The following is a 20,032-nucleotide window of genomic DNA, read 5'->3' as shown; positions in this document are numbered from 1 at the left end:
TTATTCCTAAAATTAATCTATAAATTACATGTAAAATGCTATCGGACCAAGTCTGCCTTTTTCCATGCAGAAATGGTCCCTGCTATCCCCATCCTCCCAATATTATACATAATTTTTCTATTAGCAGTTTTATTGCTCCTGGGTTATTGTAGAGATATATAAATAAACTACCTAGGGGTGGTTATTAGGTCTAGTGGTTAAGACACTGGTTAAGATGCTACATTCCGTGTTAGAGTGCCTGGGTTCAATACCACCTCCAGCTCCTGACTCCAGCTTCCTGCTAATGCAGACCCAGGATGGCAGCAGTGATAGCTCAAGTGATTGGGTTCCTGTTGCCCACATGGGAGACCTGGATTGAGTTCCCATTAGCTGGCTTTGGCCTGATCTAGTCCCAGCCACTGGGACTGTCATGGTAAGTGGAGGCATTTGGAGAGTGAACAAGTGGATGAAATCTCTGTGTATCTATCTGTTATTCTCTTACTTCTCAAATAAAAAATAAAAATTGAATTTTAAATAAATTATCTACCTCTTAAGCTTTTAAGTACTCTCATTCTGAAAAGTAACATTTTGGGCTTTGTCATTTTTGCTCTTTGTTGACAAATCACCAAGCAAGAAAGGATAGTGCTTTTATAGCCAGGATATTTAACATTGCTTTCAGGTGGCATTTGGTTGACAGGTTGCTTGCTTCCTGGTGAGTTTGGGATTTCAAAGTTATACATAATAAGGGCAAACTCACTAAGGTGTTGTAATCTGTTGACAGTCCAATATTCTTATTTAATTATTTTTTAAAAGATGTATTTATTTATTTGAAAGTCAGTGTTTCAAAGAGAGAGGAGAGGGAGGGAGAGAGAGATGGTAGGGGGAGAAGGAGGGAGGGAGGAAGGGATGTCTTCCATCCACTGGTTCACTCCCCAATTGGCTGCAATGGCCAGAGCTGCGCCAATCTGAATCCAGGAGCTCCTCTGGGTCTCCCACGTAGCTGCAGGGGCCCAAGGACTTGGGCCATCTTCTACTGTTTTCCCAGGCCATAGCACAGAGTTGGATTGGAAGTAGAGCAGCCAGGTCTCAAACTGGTGCCAATATGGGATGCTGGCACTTCAGGGCAGGGTGTTAACCCGCAGTGCCTCAGCACTGGCCCCACAGTCCAATATTCATATTAATAATTGAGTCAGATTGGAAGACAGGAAAAATCGCAGGGAATTTGCTGTATTATACAGGCAGTAAAGAAATCATGCATGTAGGCACCAAACAGATGGAACACTCTACAAGTGGAGGAAATCCACTATAGCCAAAACAGGGTGCCATTTATTAGGAGCTGTCCTCAGATGTGATCTGCAGACTTGAGAGTTGATCCACAGGGCCTCCTGAGGCATTTAGATTTCTTCTGGACTTTTGGGAAATACTAGTGAGTTCCTAGGTTTCATGGTTTCTGGAATATGGGGGGTGGCTGCTAAAATGTATTTCTTTTCTTCATCTTTCTTACTTTCCTTTGACCATCATGCCTTCTCCTCACTTTGTTCTTGGATTTCCCTCCTTCATCTGTAACATATGCCTTCAAGTTATTTTCCACCCTCCATGCTCCTTTATCTCTGTGGTTGTATATACCTTCTCTAAACTCAGACGCTTAACTCCATCCCTACACACTTCACCACCTGTGACTAGCAGTTACAACTGTAAGGTTGAAGAATCTCAGGTGAGATGTCAAGTCACTTACCATGACAGTCCATCCTTGACAGCTGATTGCTTTGTGACTTTTCACTGGTATTTTTAAATCACTCTGTCATAAACCTCTGCTTGGCTTTGATAGTACCTCCAATTGCTATTATTACTACAAAACAAGCAGCTGATGGACCTGGAGTTGATCTTTTCTTGTGCTTTTCAAATTTTAATTTTTGCTTTCTTATGATCTTGTTTTCCATTTTTTTTTTTGGTGTACCGGTATTTGAATTTGTTTTAAAAAGATTTTATTCTTTGACAACTTCCATTTAAAGGAAGATCTGATGATGTTCCTCCTGATATTCCTGGATTGTTTAGAAATCTCACGTATGGGGGGGGGTGCTGTGGCATAGCGGGTAAATTGCTGCCTGCATTGTGAGCATCCCATATGGGCACCAGTTTGAGTCCCTGCTGCCCCACTTTTGATCTAGCTCTCTGCTATGGCCTGGGAAGGTAGTAGAAGATGGCCCAAGTACCCATGTGGGAGACCTGGAAGAAGCTTCTGGCTCCTGGCTTTGGATCGGCACAGCTCTGGACATTGTGCCAGTTGGGGTGTGAACCAGCAGATGAAAGACTTCTCTGTCTCTCTCTGCCTCTCTTTCTCTCTCTCTGTATAACTCTTTCAAATAAATAAATAAATCTTAAAAAAAATCACCCATGACTTTATAATCATAAGTTCAGTGACCTCACTGTTTACGTCTATATGGTTTTATTTATCTATGTTATATATTGTGACTTTGTAGCCAAAATAAGTCCTTCCTAGAGTACATTTGACTTTGAGTGGCATCTTGTCCTTTAGGAGCTACTTGAAGTGAAAAGTCTCTGCAGAGCTGAAGGGACATAACAATTGGAGACACATAATGTTTCTCTTTATGACTGGTATCAGTAAGACAATGAGAAACATTTCAGCTTTTCATTTTGGGACTTTCCAATATGTGTTCCAACATTTAGGCTGGAAAAAGCCAATGCCCTTCAAATTTCAAAGGAAAGAATTCTTCCAACCTTGACAACAACTGAAGTAACCTGAGTGATGTTACTGTAATGAGTTACATTTTTATAAGTCTAAAATTTGACTTCATATCTGTTATCTCTTTTCTTTAGAAGTGGAACGGGTGGTGAAAGCCAATGACCGTGAATATAATGAAAAGTTCCAGTATGCCGTGAGTAGCACACACACAGCGTGTATATGCTGGATGCATTTTACCTTAAGGAACTTCAGTGGGATTCCTGCCTGCTAGAACTTGGTGACATCACTAAAAACTTTGTTTATTGGGCCATTTTAATAGCAAGCTGCCAATTTTTCTATAAATACAGATCTTTGCAATTATATTACACACTTATTTTTCTCTTCAACTAATAGTGCTTGGTATGTTTTTTGACATGGGGTGATAAAATAATCTTTCTCAATGATTGATGCTTAATTAAGTTCATTTTGGTGCCCATTTGGATATTAGCATACATAAGAATAATTTTAAAAATTGGCCTTTTTCATAGTATTTGATGGTGGAGGTGGTTGGTAGTGGCTGATGGTTGGTAAACAGCATTGGGGGATTTTTATTTTTTAATTCAACAATATTTTTTGTGATAACATATTTTTAATTTACATTGTAGTCAAAAGTTTATTGACACCACTAAATCAAGAGATCAACAAATACCAAATATAAAGACCATAGTCTCACAGGAAAATAGGCAAGGGCTATAAACAATTGTCAAATGAAAAAGTGTTTAACTGCATTCATATTAAGTACATTTTAAGTCACAAAATCATTGAAACTATGGTAGTACTTAATTTATATCAATTTTTTTTACAAAAATTTAAGACAAAATTTGACAAAACTGTATTTGCAGCAAAACTGATACACTCGGGCATTTTAAAATTAATTTTAGCTCCTACATATACAGGAGAACACGTGATATTTGTCTTTCTGTGTCTGGCTTATTTCAATCAACATGGTGTCTTCCATTTCCAATCTTTTGCTGCAAATGATAAAATTGTGTATATATATACATTTCACATATATATATAACTTACACATATACACATATCACATTTATACATATCATATATATACATTTCACATATATATTAACACATTCACACACATGTATATTTACATATCACATTTTTAATCCATTCATCTGATGATGGACACCTTGTTTGATTTCATATTTTGGCTACCATGAGCAGTGCTACTATAAACATGGTTGAGCAGGTATCTCTTTGATGCAATGAGTTCATGTCTTTTTAATATATACCCAGCAGTGGGATTGCTGGATCATATGGCAAGACTATTTCTATTTTTTTAAGAACTATCCATACTGTTTTCCACAGTGGCTATGCCAATATACATTACCACCGACAGTGCAGCAGTGGATGAGTTTGGAGGGATTTTTCTTTAAGCAACTTGAGCAGAATGTAGAAAGGTACATGTGGGAGAAAATTTCCAGGTTCTGGTCCAGAATTATTATATTTACAAAGGGAGTGTTGAGGATGATTAAAGTATGTAATTTTAAGTTGGTATTGAATTACTATTTTAATTACTTAACTTTAAAACATTAAGGTTTTCTTTATTTATATAAGAAATATTCATTGAGCATCCACTAAGTAGCTGGCACTGTTATAGGAACTTGGGCTTCATTGGTGAATAGCTTCATGAATTACATCAAGGACCCACACAAAATTCTTATCTTTCTGTGACTAAAGTTGTCACACAGTCTTTTTTTTTTTTTAAGATTTATTTATTTGAAAGTCAGAGTTACACAGAGAAGGAGAGGAAGAGATAGACGGAAAGATCTTCCATCTGCTGGTTCACTCCCCAGTTGGCTGCAATGGCCGGACCTGTGCTGATCCGGAGCCAGGAGCTTCTTCCGGGTCTCCCGTGTGAGTGCAAGGGCCCAAGGACTTGGACCATTTCTACTGCTTTCCCAGGCCACAGCAGAGAGCTGGATTGGAAGTGGAGCAGCTGGAACATGAACCGGTGCCCATATGGATGCCGGCACTGCAGGCAATGGCTTTACCTGCTATGCCATCGTGCCTGCCCCACACAGAGTCTTTTATAAGCTCTAGAGAGAGAACTCGTTGAATTGCTTTGTAGGTGACATATGGTCTATAACATCTGTAGTAAGGCTGACTGTGCAACAGCGCATTTGATGACAGAGGGCTTGGCTGTTGAAGCATAGAAATATGATAGTTAAGGGGGAAAACTGGCAGCATCCATTCAGGTTCTGACTAGAGAAGAGTTTTGGTCAGCAGATTTTTTTTTTTTTAGTAATCTGTTCCCATTAATGAGTATATAGAGATGGGTGAATTGAGCAAGGTACCCTGATTATTCAACAGAGGTGGCTAACAACTGCTCTTTTCTCATGCTATGCCAGTCATACAAGCTTGTGATTATAATTTTATTTTCAATGTAGGTTTCCCTACAGGCAGTAATTACGCTGTCTCTATGCTGGATTTCTCATTGTAAAACAGTTTATTGGTGCTCTGTTTTATTCTTCAGTCTTGTAAATTGGTTAAAGCAAGTCTGCCTTGGGATAGGGGCCACCTCTCAGGAGGCTGATGAACATGTTTTGTAGCCTGAGAGGGCGGGCTTGTGACTTCGCAAGGTGGTGAATGCCCCTCTGACATATCTTCATTTAGACCTTCTGGGCATCGCCAGACTTGGCCCCATGCCTTCCTATCCATTTTGAATCCAGTCCCCTAATTATAAAGAATGATCTTGAAAACCTTGAACATCAAATCTCAAATCAAAAGAAAATATGTATGTATATTTAAGTCCTTAGAGAAAAAACAGTGACATTTAATCTTCTACGGAGTATTCATTTAAGTACTTGGCTGTGTTTACTTGTTTTCCAGTGTATAGTAAATATTTTCATTCTGTGATTAGCAACTCTACAAGAAAAACCTTATTTTTATTTCCCTTTTAAAAGATGATACCATATTTTCTATTTATAGTTATTTTTACTTAATTTATGAGATTTCAAATATATAGAGCAGTATGGGAAATATTATAATACCTGTGTGCCTACTATTCAGATTACATAGATGTTAACCATTTGCTGTGATTGCCTTTAAAATTAATAATATGCTGATGATACAGAGGTAGCTTTCTCTTGAGCTTTCATGATATTGAATGAAAGCACATGGAATGCAACTGCAGCTGTGTTTGTCATTGGGTTTCCTAATAACAACAAGGCTGTAGATCAGTATTCTATTGCCATAGCTGATTGACAAGGCAGCAACTCAGTGTTTAAATTAAAACACACCAGGGACCCGTACTGTGGCTCAGCAGGTTAATGCCTTGGCCTGAAGCGCTGGCATCCCACATGGACGCTGGTTTGAGACCCGGCTGCTCCACTTCCGATCGAGCTCTCTGCTATGGCCTGGGAAAACATTAGAAGATGGCCCGAGTCCTTGGGCCCCTACACCCGCGTGGGAGACCTGGAAGAAGCTCCTGGCTTCGGATCGGCGCAGTACTGGCTGTTGCAGCCAATTGGGGAGTGAACCATCGGATGGAAGACCTCTCTCTCTCTCTGCCTCTTTTCTCTTGGTGTAACTCTGACTTTCGAATAAATAAATCTTTTTAAAAACATTAAAACACACCAAAGAAAAAACAAAATCCATTATGGACCAGAAAACTAAGAGCAATAGCTAAAGTTGAGAAAGGCAAGCAGCCTAAAGGGTTTGAGTGTGAGGGGCACAGGCGTCCCTGGCCCAGTGAGCTCGGGAGGAGTGAGCACTTGCCAGTTCCTAAAAGGAGCATGGAGCCTCACTATACCTGGCTGGTTTTGCCTTGAGGCAAGAGCTCCCAGTGAAATGGCTTGCCATGCAGTGAGCTTTGGGGCCTGGCTCAGCCTCAGTCTAGTCAGCTACAAATTGGGGATAAGAAAAATCCCAATTTCACAGAATGATTGTAGAGTAGAATAACATATTGATCCCACAAACTAGTCTATGCAAAGTTGGGGTTTGAACCTATGATGATTGGATTTTAAGGTTGTTTTACTACTTCCTAATAGAATATCCTTTTAAGAGAACAGCAGCCTGGAGAGTTTGGCTCAGTCTTGCTTAGCTTTAAAGGATATCACTCCAAGTAGGCATGGATTCAGAGAGACTTCAATGGACCCTACCCAGAATGTTCATAATAATAAAGAAGTGATATTCCCACCAAAAGGCAGAGGGCAATAAGCCAAAACTTAATAGCAAGAAAGAAAAATAAAAGAAAAAGAAATAGTGAAGTCCTCTCAAATGAATGTTTTGGGATAAGATAGATAATAGGTTGGATCCTTTCTCTCTCTTCTTGCTAACTTGTAATCTTGATCTGTTTGTTTCTCTGAGTATCAATTATTTCATCTATGAAATTGGGAAATTTCCACTGAAGGGTTCTTAATGGATTAGATAATTTACATAAGATATTTGACGATTGGAAGACTAATATTTATTAGAGGCTTACAGTATAATAGGCCTTGCACTAAGCATTTTCATTTTTTAAAAAGATTTATTTATTTAGAAAATCAGAGTTACAGAAAGGGGGCGTAGAGAAAGATATCTCCCATCTATTGGTTCACTCCCCAGATGGCCTCAATGACCAGTGCTGGGTCAGGAAGAAGCCAAGAGCCAGGAACTTCATCCAGGTCTTCCATGAGTGGGTCAAGGACCCAAGCATTTGGGCCATCTTCTACTGCATTTTCCAGGCTGTTAATAGGAAGCTGGATTGGAAGTGGAGCAGCTGGGACACAATCCGGCCCCAACATGGGATACTGGCATCATAGGCAGCAGGTTAACATGCTAAGATACAATGCCCTGTTTTTTTTTTTTTTTTTAAAGCTGAACATGCCTGTGTACAAGCAGTCACAATAAAGTTTAGGTTCCTTGTAAAGCATTTGATAAAGGGAGATATTGGTGATAATAATTCTAAGAAGATAGAGAAATTGGCTAAACTTTCACTTTTTGCAGCAGAAAGATCAAATCTATGATACTGGAGCTGTGAAAGTTGCTGAAAAATTATGTAGATGATCCAATAAAAGAGAAAGACTAGGGGGCTGGCCCTGTGGAACAGTAGGTTAATCTTCTGCCTTCAGTGCTGGCATTCTGTATGGGTGCCAATTCAAGTCATGGCTGCTCCACTTCTGATCCAGCTCTGGCCTGAGAAAGCAGCTGAACATGTCCCAAGTGCTTGGACCCCAGCAGCCATTGGAAGAAGCTCCTGGCTTCAGTCTGGCCCAATGCCAGTTGTTGTGGCCATTTGGGAAATGAACTGGTGGATGGAATACCTCTATCTCTGTCTCTCTCTCCCTTTCTCTTTCTCTAACTCTGCTTTTCAAATAAATAAATAAGTTTTTTTTTTTAAAAAAGAAAGGCTGCAGGTAAAACAAGAGAACTAAGAAGGTGAATGATTTATTCCTCTTTCCCAGATAAGTCATATTGAAATGGTAATAATCCACTATGAGAAACAATGACATGATCAGCCCTTGTCCTGAATGTCAAGGAACAACTTAATACTTTATCCCTTTTAGTATTTTTTTCTACTTAATACTATTGCTTGAACTCTTTAATTAACACACAATTATTCTTAGTCATTTAAATTTAACTGAAAAGTGATCCCTGTTAAATATGAGTGGGAATAAGAAGGAGGAGATGTACAATTTGGGACATGCTCAATCGGACTTGCCCCAAACGGTAGAGTTAGAAACGTGCCAGGGGATTCCAATTCAATCCCATCAAGGTGGCAGGTACCAATGCCATCTCACTAGTCAAAGTGATCAGTTTCAGTTCATAATTAATCCTAATGATAGGTTTAAGAGTCAAAGTGATCACATAAACAAGACTAGTGTCTGCTAATACTAACTGTTAGAATTAAAAAGGTGAGAATGATCCAACACAGGAAGCAGGATACTCAGCAGACTCATAGAATGGCAGATGTCCTAAATAGCACTCTGGCCTCAGAATCAGCCCTTAAGGCATTCGAATCTGGCTAAAAAGCCCATGAGAGTATTTCAGGCATGGAAAGCCAAGACACTGTAGCAAAAAAAAAAAAAAAAAAAAGACCTAAATGAAAGATCTCTGTGAGTGAGATCCCAATGGAAAGAACGGGCCATCAAAGAAGGCAGTACCTTTCTCTGAAGGGAGGAGAGAACTTCCACTTTCACTATGGCCTTGTCTAAATAAGATTGGAGTCGGCGAACTCAAAAGGTTTCCATAGCCTTGGCAACTCATGACTAGAGCCTCAGGTGATTACTAATGTCATAAATAAGAGTGTCAATTGTTAAATCAACAACAGGAGTCACTGTGCACTTACTCCCCATGTAGGATCTCTGTCCTTAATGTGTTGTACTATGTGAATTAACGGTATAACTAGTACTCAAACAGTACTTTACACTTTGTGTTTCTGTGTGGGTGCAAACTGTTGAAATCTTTACTTAATGTATACTAAACTTATCTTCTGTATATAAAGATAATTGAAAATGAATCTTGATGTGAATGGGATGGGAGAGAGAACAGTAGATGGGATGGTCACGGGTGGGAGGGAAGTTATAGGGGGAAAAAGCCACTGTAATCCAAAAATTGTACTTTGGAAATTTATATTTATTAAACAAAAGTTAAAAAAGTGAAATGGTAATAACCCAACAGGATACTTATTCTTTACTTTGTGTAAAACAGTTGACAAGCTCAGGAAGCTTTCCTGCAATCTTAACACGGATAATGACATATATTCCATTATGATGGTAAGATGATAGCTTAATACATGTAGTGCTTATCATAAGAAAGGTATAGTTCAAAGCATCCTGCTATATTGAACTTCTTTAATCTTACAGTAAGACCATACAGTAGCTTTATTATTTTACTTTTATATGTGAAAATCTGGAGGAATAGAGATCTCACTTAAGTGACTTCCTTAAGTCACACAGATAGACAGTGGCTCCCATTCATCCAGCTGTGAGCTAGGTGCTTTGCACATACTTCAGTCTTCCATAAAACCTAGAAAGATGAAGGATGTGGAGCTCCACTTAGTGACTCCTTTAAGGCACCAGTTAAAATCTGGCAAAGCTGGAACTTTAATTCACATAGTCCAGATTCCAAGGCCCAGGGTTTTGCTTTGTACCATGCTACACTTTTGACCTATTCTGGAAAACAAACACAATAACAACAAGATCAAAAAAACCACCAAAACAAGCAACAAAATCAAACCATTCCCTTCTCAGTTTCTTCTTCTTCCCTAAACACCTATTAGAAAAGATTGTAGTCTAAAGACAAAGGTTTAAAGAGGAGATAAAAATTTTATAACATGAGGCTAAGAATGACTGTAAATTTTATCTGGCATTTGTAGGTGGGGATTTGGGAGAAAAATTTACACAAAGTTCAGATAAATGGTGCAGAATCCACAAACACTGAGTCTGGCCAAACAAACTCTTTTCTTTGGAGACTGAAGAAAAACAATTCATTAGCTAGAGAATATTAATTTCGCAACATATAAAAGCACTTTTGAAAGATAAAGGTTTAAAGCATAAACAAAAAATGAGGTCAATGAGTCTATGTAAAATGGTAAATTAGATACAATATTTTGAGAACTGGAAAGTGGGAAACAAGATTTTAAGAGGGATTTTAAACTGCCAAGATGTGTAGGACAAAATGAAATTGGAGAGCGGAGGGAGAGCCAAGTGCTAGAATTATTATTCTCATTAGAAGGACATCCAAAGTTTTCTTGGTTAATCATAGGAATGAATAACAGAACTAATGAAAAGAGTTATATTAAAACATGTTAATGCTAAAAATGTTAGAAATATTGTGAGAATGAGCCAAATAGCCACACTCATTATCCCTATTAAAAGGAGGTCAAAACGAATGGTAGACATAGCAAAAACAGTTGTGTTAAAATGAATTGTTGTCAAAAAATGCCAGAAAAAGTGTTATATTAATTATGGCTATTTTCTGACTTCATTTAAAAAGAAAGACATGATGATAGAACTCATTCTTTTTCATTTGTTCATCCTTTCTCTCTGTTTCTCTATCTCTGTCATAGGCCCAGCATGCTCTATTCATTTCTCTTGAATTTTAACGGGGTGTGGGAAGGGAGATGAACTCATTTGAGTGGTGAGAAAGTTATGCTGCTTCCAACTCAGGCTCCATAGAGCTAAATACTCAATACATTTTATTCATGCACAAGTAGATGGAAAGTTTCAAAAAGATTTTCTTCCTGAATTGAATGATCAATCTTATTCACGAAGTCCCCAGGCTTACACAAGTTGGTGAAGATTTAACCACATAGTTTTTAAGGCTTATAAAGAAAGTCTTCCATCCAAAAGTTGTCATGTTCTAGTTTATTTCTAGAATCTTAAAATGCCATGTTAATGGTTATTGGATGGTATCTGTTGTTGCTTTTGTGGGTTTTGTGATTGATAGAATAATACTTGTTTGGGTTTCCAAAAATTGTTGATTCAGTGTAACAAATATGGCTCTGACTCCCAGTGGTCAGTGCTACAAGGACATCCCTAAAGCTCCTTTCAACATGAGTACCATGTTTTCCTCTCACCCATTTAAACAGGGATATGTTTGTTTCCACAGTCACTTTGCTTTCCTCTCAACTCAGAATCTGAGTAGTTAAGAGTCAAGTAGAAAAATATGGTCTATCATATTCTTCTGTTTTTTTTTTTCCAAAATCATTAAATAGTTTACCATGTTCATTATAGTTGTAATACCATAAAACTTTTAATTATTATTTAAAATATTATTACTGTTACTATTTTTGTTGACACATAATATACATGTTTATGGGGTAAGATGGGAAGTTTTAATTCGTGTACACATTGTGTAGTGATCATGTCAGGGTAATTGGCATATCCATCACCTTAAACTTTCATCGTTTGTTTATGAGTTCACTCTTATTCTGATGGTCACTGCACCCCTCTAAGTTTCCAGGGTCTCCTTAGGTCCATATTATGGTGATGTATCTGTGTTTCTATGGGAAAAGACTGGCCTAACAGTTCAATTTCATGTGTGTGTGTGTGTATGTGTGTGTGTTGATTGTTGTTGAATAGATGATTCATTGTTTGCTTTTTAAAAAAATAAAAATGATATTTAAAAATTGAATATTTATAATGTAACTGCTTTATACCTATCAACATGCATGTTTATTGCTTTATTAACTTTTTCCCCAGAAATATTTTATTTAAGGTATATAAATATCATTCATTTCATAAATACAACTTTAGGAACATAGTGATTCTTCTCACTGTACCTGCCCTCCCCCTTGCTCTCCCACCCTTCTTCTTCCTCCCTCTCCAATTCCACTCTTATTTTTTACAAAAATCTATTTTCAGTTAAGTTTATACACAAAATATTAACTCTATACTAAGTAAAGAGTTCAAAAAATAGTATGAGGAAAAACTATTCCTCAACAGTTTTTTGATATCTCTTTTGGTTTCTTCTATGACCCATTGTTCATTCAGGAGCATGTTGTTCAGGCTCCATGCATTCGCATATGTTCTAGAGATTCTTGAGTTGTTGATCTCCAGTTTCATTCTATTGTGGTCAGATAAGATACATGGTATGATTTCAAATTTTTTGAGTGTGCTCAGACTTGCTTTATGGCCTAGTGAGTGGTCTATCCTAGAGAGTGTTCCATTGGAAGAATGTGTATTCTACAACTGTAAGATGACGTCTTGTAGATAACTGTTAGGTCCATTTGGTCTATAGTGTTGATTAAATCTACTGTTTCCTTGCTGATTTTCTGTCTGGTTGACCTGTCCATGGCTGAAAGTAGGGTATTGTAGTCCCACATTATTATTGGAGTCTATTTCCCTTTAGATCCATTAACATTTCTTTTAAATAGCCAGGAGGCCTGTAATTAGGGACATATACATTTGTTATAGTGACTTTTTCTGTTGAATTGATTCCTTAATCATTACATAGTGCCATTTTTGGTCTCTTTTAACAGTGTTTGTGTTAAAGTCTATTTTTTCTGTTATTTTTTTATTTATTTATTTTTATTTTTTGACAGGCAGAGTGGACAGTGAGAGAGACAGAGAGAAAGGTCTTCCTTTTGCCGTTGGTTCACCCTCCAATGGCCGCCGTGGCTGCACTGCGGCCGGCGCACCGCGCTGATCTGATGACAGGAGCCAGGTACTTATCCTGGTCTCCCATGGGGTGCAGGGCCCAAGCACTTGGGCCATCCTCCACTGCACTCCCTGGCCACAGCAGAGAGTTGGCCTGGAAGAGGGGCAACCGGGACAGAATCCGGCGCCCTGACTGGGACTAGAACCCCGTGTGCCGGTGCCGCAAGGCGGAGGATTAGCCTAGTGAGCCGCAGCGCCGGCCTATTTTTTTCTGTTATTAAGATGGCTACACCAGCTCATTTTTGGTTTCTGTTAGCATAGAATATCTTTCTCCATCCTTTTTTGTTCAGATTGGCTTACCTTTTTTCCTTTATTTCTTAAGGAATACAAATTTTATAAGTACAATTTTAGGAATATAGTTATTCTTCCCACCATATCAGTCCTTCTACCCACACCCCTACCCCTCCTCCCCTTGCCATTCTCATTCTCCATTATGATCCATTTTCAATTAACTTTGTATACTTAAGACCAGCTGTATACTAAGTAAAGATTTCAACAGTTTGCCTACACAAACACAGAGACACACACAAAGCTGAGAACTGTTTTATAGTTATCTCAGTACAACTCATTGAGGACAGAGGTCCTGCATGGGAGTTAGTGCACAGTGACTCCTGTTGTTAATTTAACAATTAACACTCTTATGTATGACCTCAGTGGCCACCTGAGGCTCTTGAAATGAGCTGCCTAGGCAATGGATGCCTCTTGAGACTACAAATTCCATCAGTATTTGGACAAGGCCTTAAGCAAAGTAGAAGTTCTTTCCTCCCTTTAGAGAAAAGTACATCCTTTTTTTAATGGCCACTTCTTTCCACTAGGGTATCACAGAGATCCTCCATATAGAACATTTTTTGCCACAGAATCTTGGCATTCCATGCCTGAAATGCCCTCACAGGCTTGTCAACCAGACCAGGAAGCCTGAAGGGCTGATTCTGAGGTCAGAGTGTTACTTAAAGTGATTGTCATTCTATAAGTCCACTGTGTGGAATACTTCACATGTTGGACAGTCTCTCCTTTTTAATTATAACAATTAACATTAATTAACATTAATTAACATGTTAATTAATTAAATTAACATTTTAATTAACATTTATTAACATTAATCATATCAATCCTATTGATATGATCTCTTTAACACAATCCTATCTATATGTTCACTTTAACATTTAATATCGATCACTTTAACAATTAAGATGGCATTTTTACCACCAAGTTTAATGGGATTTGGAGTCTCATGACAAGTTTTTAAACTGCACCCTTAGAAGTAAGTCCATTGGAATGTATGCAGATCTATACAGCTTTACAGTTAGAAACTTCCTCCTCCCTCATTTCCACTCTTACTTTTTATTGAGATCTATTTTCAATTGACTTTATACACACACATATGATTAACTCTATATTAAATAAAGAGTTCAACAACTAGTATGAAGAAAAAAAAAGATGGAAAAACAAAGAAAATGGAATTGTTCCTTGACAGTCAAGACAAGGGCAGCTCAAGTTATCCCTTCTTGAAGTGTCAATTTCAATTCTACAGATTTCGTTTTAGGTGCTCTATTAGTTCTCATGGATCAGGGAGAACATATAGTACTTGCCCCTTTTGGACTGGCTTATTTCACTAAGAATGATGTTTTCCAGATTCATCCATTTTTGTTACAAATGACTGGATTTCATTTTTTTTTACCATTATGTAGTATTCCATAGTATACATATTCCATAATTTCCTTGTCCAGTCTTTGGTTGACAGGCATTTACGTTAATTCCATATCTTAGCTATTGTGAATTGAGCTGCAATAAAAATGGAGGTGCAGATAGCACCTTTGTTTACTGATTTCATTTCCCTTGGGTAAATTCCCAGGAGTGGAATATGATAGGTCTATATTGAGATTTTTGAGGTATCTCCATAATGTCTTCCATAGTGGCTTTACCAGTTTGCATTCCCACCAACAGTCGATTAGGGTAACTTTTCCCCCACATCCTTGCCAGCATTAGTTGGTTTCTATATGAAAGCCATTCTAACTGGGGTGAGGTGAAACTTCACTGTGGTTTTGATTTGCATTTCCTTGACAGCTAGTGATCTTGAACATTTTTTCATGTGTCTGTTGGCCATTTGAAATTCCTGTTTTGAAAAATGTCTGTAGAGTCCTTGACCCATCTCTTAACTGTTTTTTTGTTTTGTTGTTGTGGAGTTTCTTGATTTCTTTGTAGATTCTGGTTATTAGTCCTTTATCAGTTGCACAGCTCGCAAATAATGTCTCCCATTCTATTGGATGTCTCTTCAGTTTCCTGACTGTTTTTTTTGGTGTATAGAAACTTCTCAATTTGGAATAATCCCATTTGTTTTTTTAAATTTATTTATTTATTTGAAAGAGTTACACAGAGAGAGGAGAGGCAGAGAGAGAGAGAGGTCTTCCATCCAATGGTTCACTCCTCAGATGGCTGCGATGGCTGGAGTTGCGCTGATCCCAAGCCAGGAGCCAGGAGCTTCTTCCCAGTCTCCCATGTGGGTGCAGGGGCCCAAGGACTTGGGCCATCCTCCACTGCTTTCCCAGACCATAGCAAAGAGCTGGATCAGAAGAGGAGCAGCCAGGACTAGAACCGGTGCCCACATGGGGTGCTGGCACATCAGGCCAGGGCATTAACCAGCTGTGCCACAGCGCCGGCCAAAATCCTATTTGTTAATTTTGGCTTTGACTGCCTGTGCCTATGGGGTCTTTTCCAAGACCTCTTTGCCTGTGCTAATGCCTTGCAGGGTTTCCCCAATGTTCTCTAATAATTTGATGGTGTTGGGTCATAGATTTGGATCTTTAATCCATATTGAGTGGATTTTTGTGTAAGATGGAAGGTAATGGTTTTGCTTCATAATTCTGCATGTGGAAATCCAGTTTTACCAGCACCATTTGTTGAAGAGACTGTCCTTGCTCCAGGGATTGGTTTTCACTCGATCAAATATAAGTTGGTTGTAGATGTTTGGATTGATTTCTGGTGTTTCTATTCTATTCCATTGGTATATCCATCTGTTTTTGTACCAGTACCAGGCTGTTTTGATTATAATTGCCCTGTAGTATGTCTTGAAATCTGATGCTGTGATGTCTCCAGCTTTGTTTTTGTTGTATAAGATTGCTTTAGCTATTCGAGGTCTCCTGTGCCTTCATATGAATTTCAGCATCATTTTTTTCCAGATCTGAGAAGAATGTCTTTGGTATTTTGATGGGTATCACATTGAATCTGTACATTTTGATGATGTTGATTCTTCCAATCCTTGAACATGGAAGATTTTTCCATTTTTTGGTATCTTATTTTTCTTTAATGTTTTGTAATTTCTCATCGTAGAGATCTTTGACATCCTTGGTTAAATATATCCAAGTTATCTGATAATTTTTGTAGTGTTGTGATTGGTATTGATATTAGAAGTTCTTTCTCAACTGTGACATTGTCTGTGTATACAAAGGCTGTTGATTTTTGTGTATTGACTTTATATCCTGCTACTTTACCAAACTCTTCTATGAGTTCCAATAATCTCTTAGTGGAGTCTTTTGGATCCCCTATATACAACATCATGTCATCTGCAAATAGGGATAGTTTGACTTCTTCCTTCCCAATTTGTATCCCTTTGATTTCTTTTTCTTGCCTAGTATCTCTGGCTAAAACTTCAAGTACTATATTGAATAACAGTGGTGAAAGTGGGCATCCCCGTCTGGTATCAGATCAGTGTGAATGCTTCCTACCTTTCCCCATTCAATATGATGCTGGCCGTGGTTTTGTTACAAATTGCCTTGGTTTTGTTGAGGAATGTTCCTTCTATACCCAATTTGGTTAGAGTTTTCATCATGAAAAGGTGTTATATTTTTTCTAATGCTTTCTCTTTATCTATTGAGATAATCATATGGTTTTTGTTCAGCAGTTTGTTAAAATGATGTATCACAATGATTGATTTGAGAATGTTGAACCATAGCTGCATACCAAGGATAAATCCCACTTGGTCTGTGTGGATGATCTTTCTGATGCATTGTTGGATTTGATTGGGTAGAATTTTACTGAGGATTCTTGCATCTATGTTCATCAGGGAAATTGTTCTAATTCTTTTTTTCTGTTGCATCTTTTTTAGGTTTAGGAATTAATGTGGTGCTGGCTTCATAAAAAGAATCTGGGAGGATTCCCTCCATTTCAGTTGTTATGAATAAATTGAGAAGAATTGGAGTTAATTCTTCTTTAAATGTCTTGTAGAATTCATCAGTGAAGCCTTCCATTCCTGGGCTTCTCTTTGTTGGGAGGGCCTTTATTACTGATTCCATCTTGGTTATGGGTCTGTTTAGGTTTTCTATGTCTTCATGGTTCAATTTAGGTAGGTTGTATGTGTCTAGGAATCTATCCATTTTTGATAGGTTTCCCAGTTTGTTGGCATACAGCTCTTTGTAATAATTTCTGAAGGTTCTTTTTATTTCTATTGTGTTTGTTGTTACATTTCCTTTTTCATCTCTAATTTTATTGATTTGGGTCTTCTCTCTCCTTTTTTTTTTTGGCTAGCTGGGCCAATGGTGTGTCAATTTTGTTTATTTTTTTAAAAAAAAACCCAGCTCTTTGTTTTGCTGATCTTTTGTATTTTTTGATTCAATTTTGTTGATTTCTTTAATTATTTCTTTTCTCTTACTAATTTTGGGTTTGGTTTGCTGTTGTTTTTCTAGATCCTTGATGTATTTAAAGCTCATTTATTTGGTGTTTTTCCAATTTCTTGATGTGGGCACCTATTGGTATAAACTTTCCTCTAAACACTGCTTTTCCTATATTCCATAAGTTTTGATATGTTGTGTTGTCACCTTCTTTTGTTTCTAGAAATTTTTTGATTTCTCTTTGATTTTGTTAATGACCCACTGCATTCATGAGCATGTTGTTCACTCTCCATGTATTTGCATATGTTCTAGAGATTCCTGAGTTGCTGATTTCCAGCTTCATTCCATTGTGGTCCAAGAAGCTGCATGGTATGGTTTAGATTTTTTTGTATTTGCTGAGACTTGCTTTAAGGCCTAGTATGTGGTCAATCCTAGAGAAAGTTCCGTACACTAATGAGAAGAATGTGTACTTTGCAACTATAGGATGAAAAGTTCTGTAGGATATCTGTTAGGTCCATTTGGTCTATAGTGTTGATTTAATCTGCTATTTCTTTGCTGATTTTCTGTCTGGTTGATCTGCCCATGCAGGAAGTGGAGTATTTAAGTCCCCCATTACTATTGTATTAGAGCCTAAATTTTCCTTTAAATCCATTAACATTTCTTTTAAATAGCCAGATGGCCTGTAATTAGGTGCATTTATGTTTATAATAGTTACATCTCCCTGTTGAATTGATCCCTTAATCATTACATAGTGCCCTTCTTTGTCTTGCATTTCTTTCATGTCATCATCTTCACAAGCTAATATTGAAGTGTTGTGTTCTTTTGAGGGCATCATGTTGTGTTCCTTATTCTTGTTTCTTGGATTCATGCATTTGTTTTTATGCGTTTAGAGGTACTTGTTGGTTTCTCCTCCTCCTCCTCCTCCTTTCTTTTGCTGTGGCAGCTTTTATCTTTGTACTATGAGTCTGTAGATAAAGTGGAATGTCTACTTTCAATGAATATCTAGAGATTTGTAGTGGGTGTAGCCAGGGGCTCTGTTCATTTCTCCAGGAGTAACGGCATGCCTAAGGTGACACATCCAGTTTGGCGTGGCAGATCTTCTCTCTCTCTCTCTTTTTTTTTTTTTAAATCAGAGTGGAAATTTGTTCTGCTCAGCTGAGCTCCTCTTCTCAAAGGAGACCAGTACCTGAGCACTAGCCCCAGTGGGTACAATATTCATCTGCTCTGTCCCAAGGACCACACAAAAGATCTGTACAGTCATCAGTTTAAGTTCAGATTCCCCAGCAATGTCTCTCATCAGGTAACAAGGAAGCCCTGAGCATGTGGAGTCTCCCACTGTGACTGCAAAGTCCCGGCCACACCATGGGTCCTCCCATACACCCTCAGTTTTTTTTTTTTTTCACATTCCCATCACAGAAGCCTCCCACCGTCATTCATAAATGAGAGATTTGCAGGTTACAATATTCTCGGTTGACAGTTTTTTCTTTTAAGACTTGGAATGTATCTTGCCATTCTCTCCTAGCCTTTAGGGTTTCTTATGAGAAGTGTGCTATGAGTCTAACAGGAAATCCTCTGAATGTAGTCTGGTGTTTATCTCGTGTATATTTTAGAATCTTTTGTTTTACTGTGGAGAATTTGACTACAATGTGTCATGGTGGGGATCTTTTCTGGTCATGTCTGTTAGAAGTTTTATGTTCTTCCTGTATTTGGACATTCATTTCTCTGTTCAAATTAGGGAAGTGTTCTGTAATTATTTCACTAATTATTTCACTGAAGATGCTTAAGGATGTGCTACACACAGAAACACAGAAATGTGGTCATCACTTGAAAGAAGGTGAAGGCAGAAAATCTTCCAGTAAAATTACAAAGGAAATATAAAATAAACAATAGGAATATTTATAGAAAAATGCAAGGCAAAGTCATTATTTATCAACTATTTCTCTCTTTCCATGACTTCAGGAACTTCTAAGACCCATATGTTGGGTTGTTTGATAGTCATTCTATAAATCCCCAACACTCTTTTTTTATTTTCTAATTTCTTCTTTTTTTTTTTTTTTGGTCTAACTGTAAAATTTTCAGAGATTTGTCTTCTAACTTTGATATTCTTTCTTCTGCCTCACCGAGTCTGTTAAGGCTTTCCACCACATTTTCTGTTTGATCTATTGAATTCTTCATTTTCAATATTTTGTTTTGATTTCTTTAAAGTCTCAATCTCTTGGGAAAAAAAATTCATGTCATTTATGGATTTATTTAATTCATGAATTTGCTTCTGATTATTTTTAAGTAATCCTATGATTACTTTTTTGAATTCCATTTCTGGCACTTTTTCGATCTCTTCATTTTCACATTCTAGTGTTGAAGTGTTGTTGTGTTCCTTTGGAGGCATCATGTTGTCTTCCTTATTCTTGTTTCTGGAATTGCTATGTCTATTTTTAGGCATTTGCGGAGATTGTGGAGATACCTTTTATTGTTTTCCCCCCTATGATGGCTTTTATCTTTGGACTATGCCTCTGTGGATTAGTGGAGTGTCTGCCCTTTCAGTGAATACCCTGAGGGGTGTGCTGGATGTGGCCAGGGAGCTCTGTTTGGTGCTGAAAGGTGAG

The 20,032-nt window shown here is 37.8% G+C and overlaps 1 protein-coding gene across 5 annotated transcripts in view; it reads left to right on the top strand.

Annotated features, from left to right (window-relative positions):
• Positions 1-20,032, top strand: part of ATP8B4 (ATPase phospholipid transporting 8B4 (putative)) — a 259,760-nt gene that overhangs the window by 23,270 nt on the left and 216,458 nt on the right. For all 5 annotated transcript variants that reach the window (XM_051822381.3, XM_051822379.3, XM_051822380.3 and 2 more), the window contains exon 3: positions 2,818-2,876. In XM_051822381.3, coding sequence (XP_051678341.3) covers positions 2,818-2,876 — 59 coding nt within the window. The remainder of the gene's footprint in view (positions 1-2,817; positions 2,877-20,032) is intronic.

This window comes from Oryctolagus cuniculus, chromosome 12, assembly GCF_051225735.1.
Source record: "Oryctolagus cuniculus isolate XC-2025 breed Fujian yellow rabbit chromosome 12, ASM5122573v1, whole genome shotgun sequence".
Classification (NCBI taxonomy): Eukaryota; Metazoa; Chordata; class Mammalia; order Lagomorpha; family Leporidae; genus Oryctolagus; species Oryctolagus cuniculus.
The sequence above is the reverse complement of the archived record's forward strand: the minus strand, read 5'-3'. Positions and strand labels throughout refer to the sequence as shown.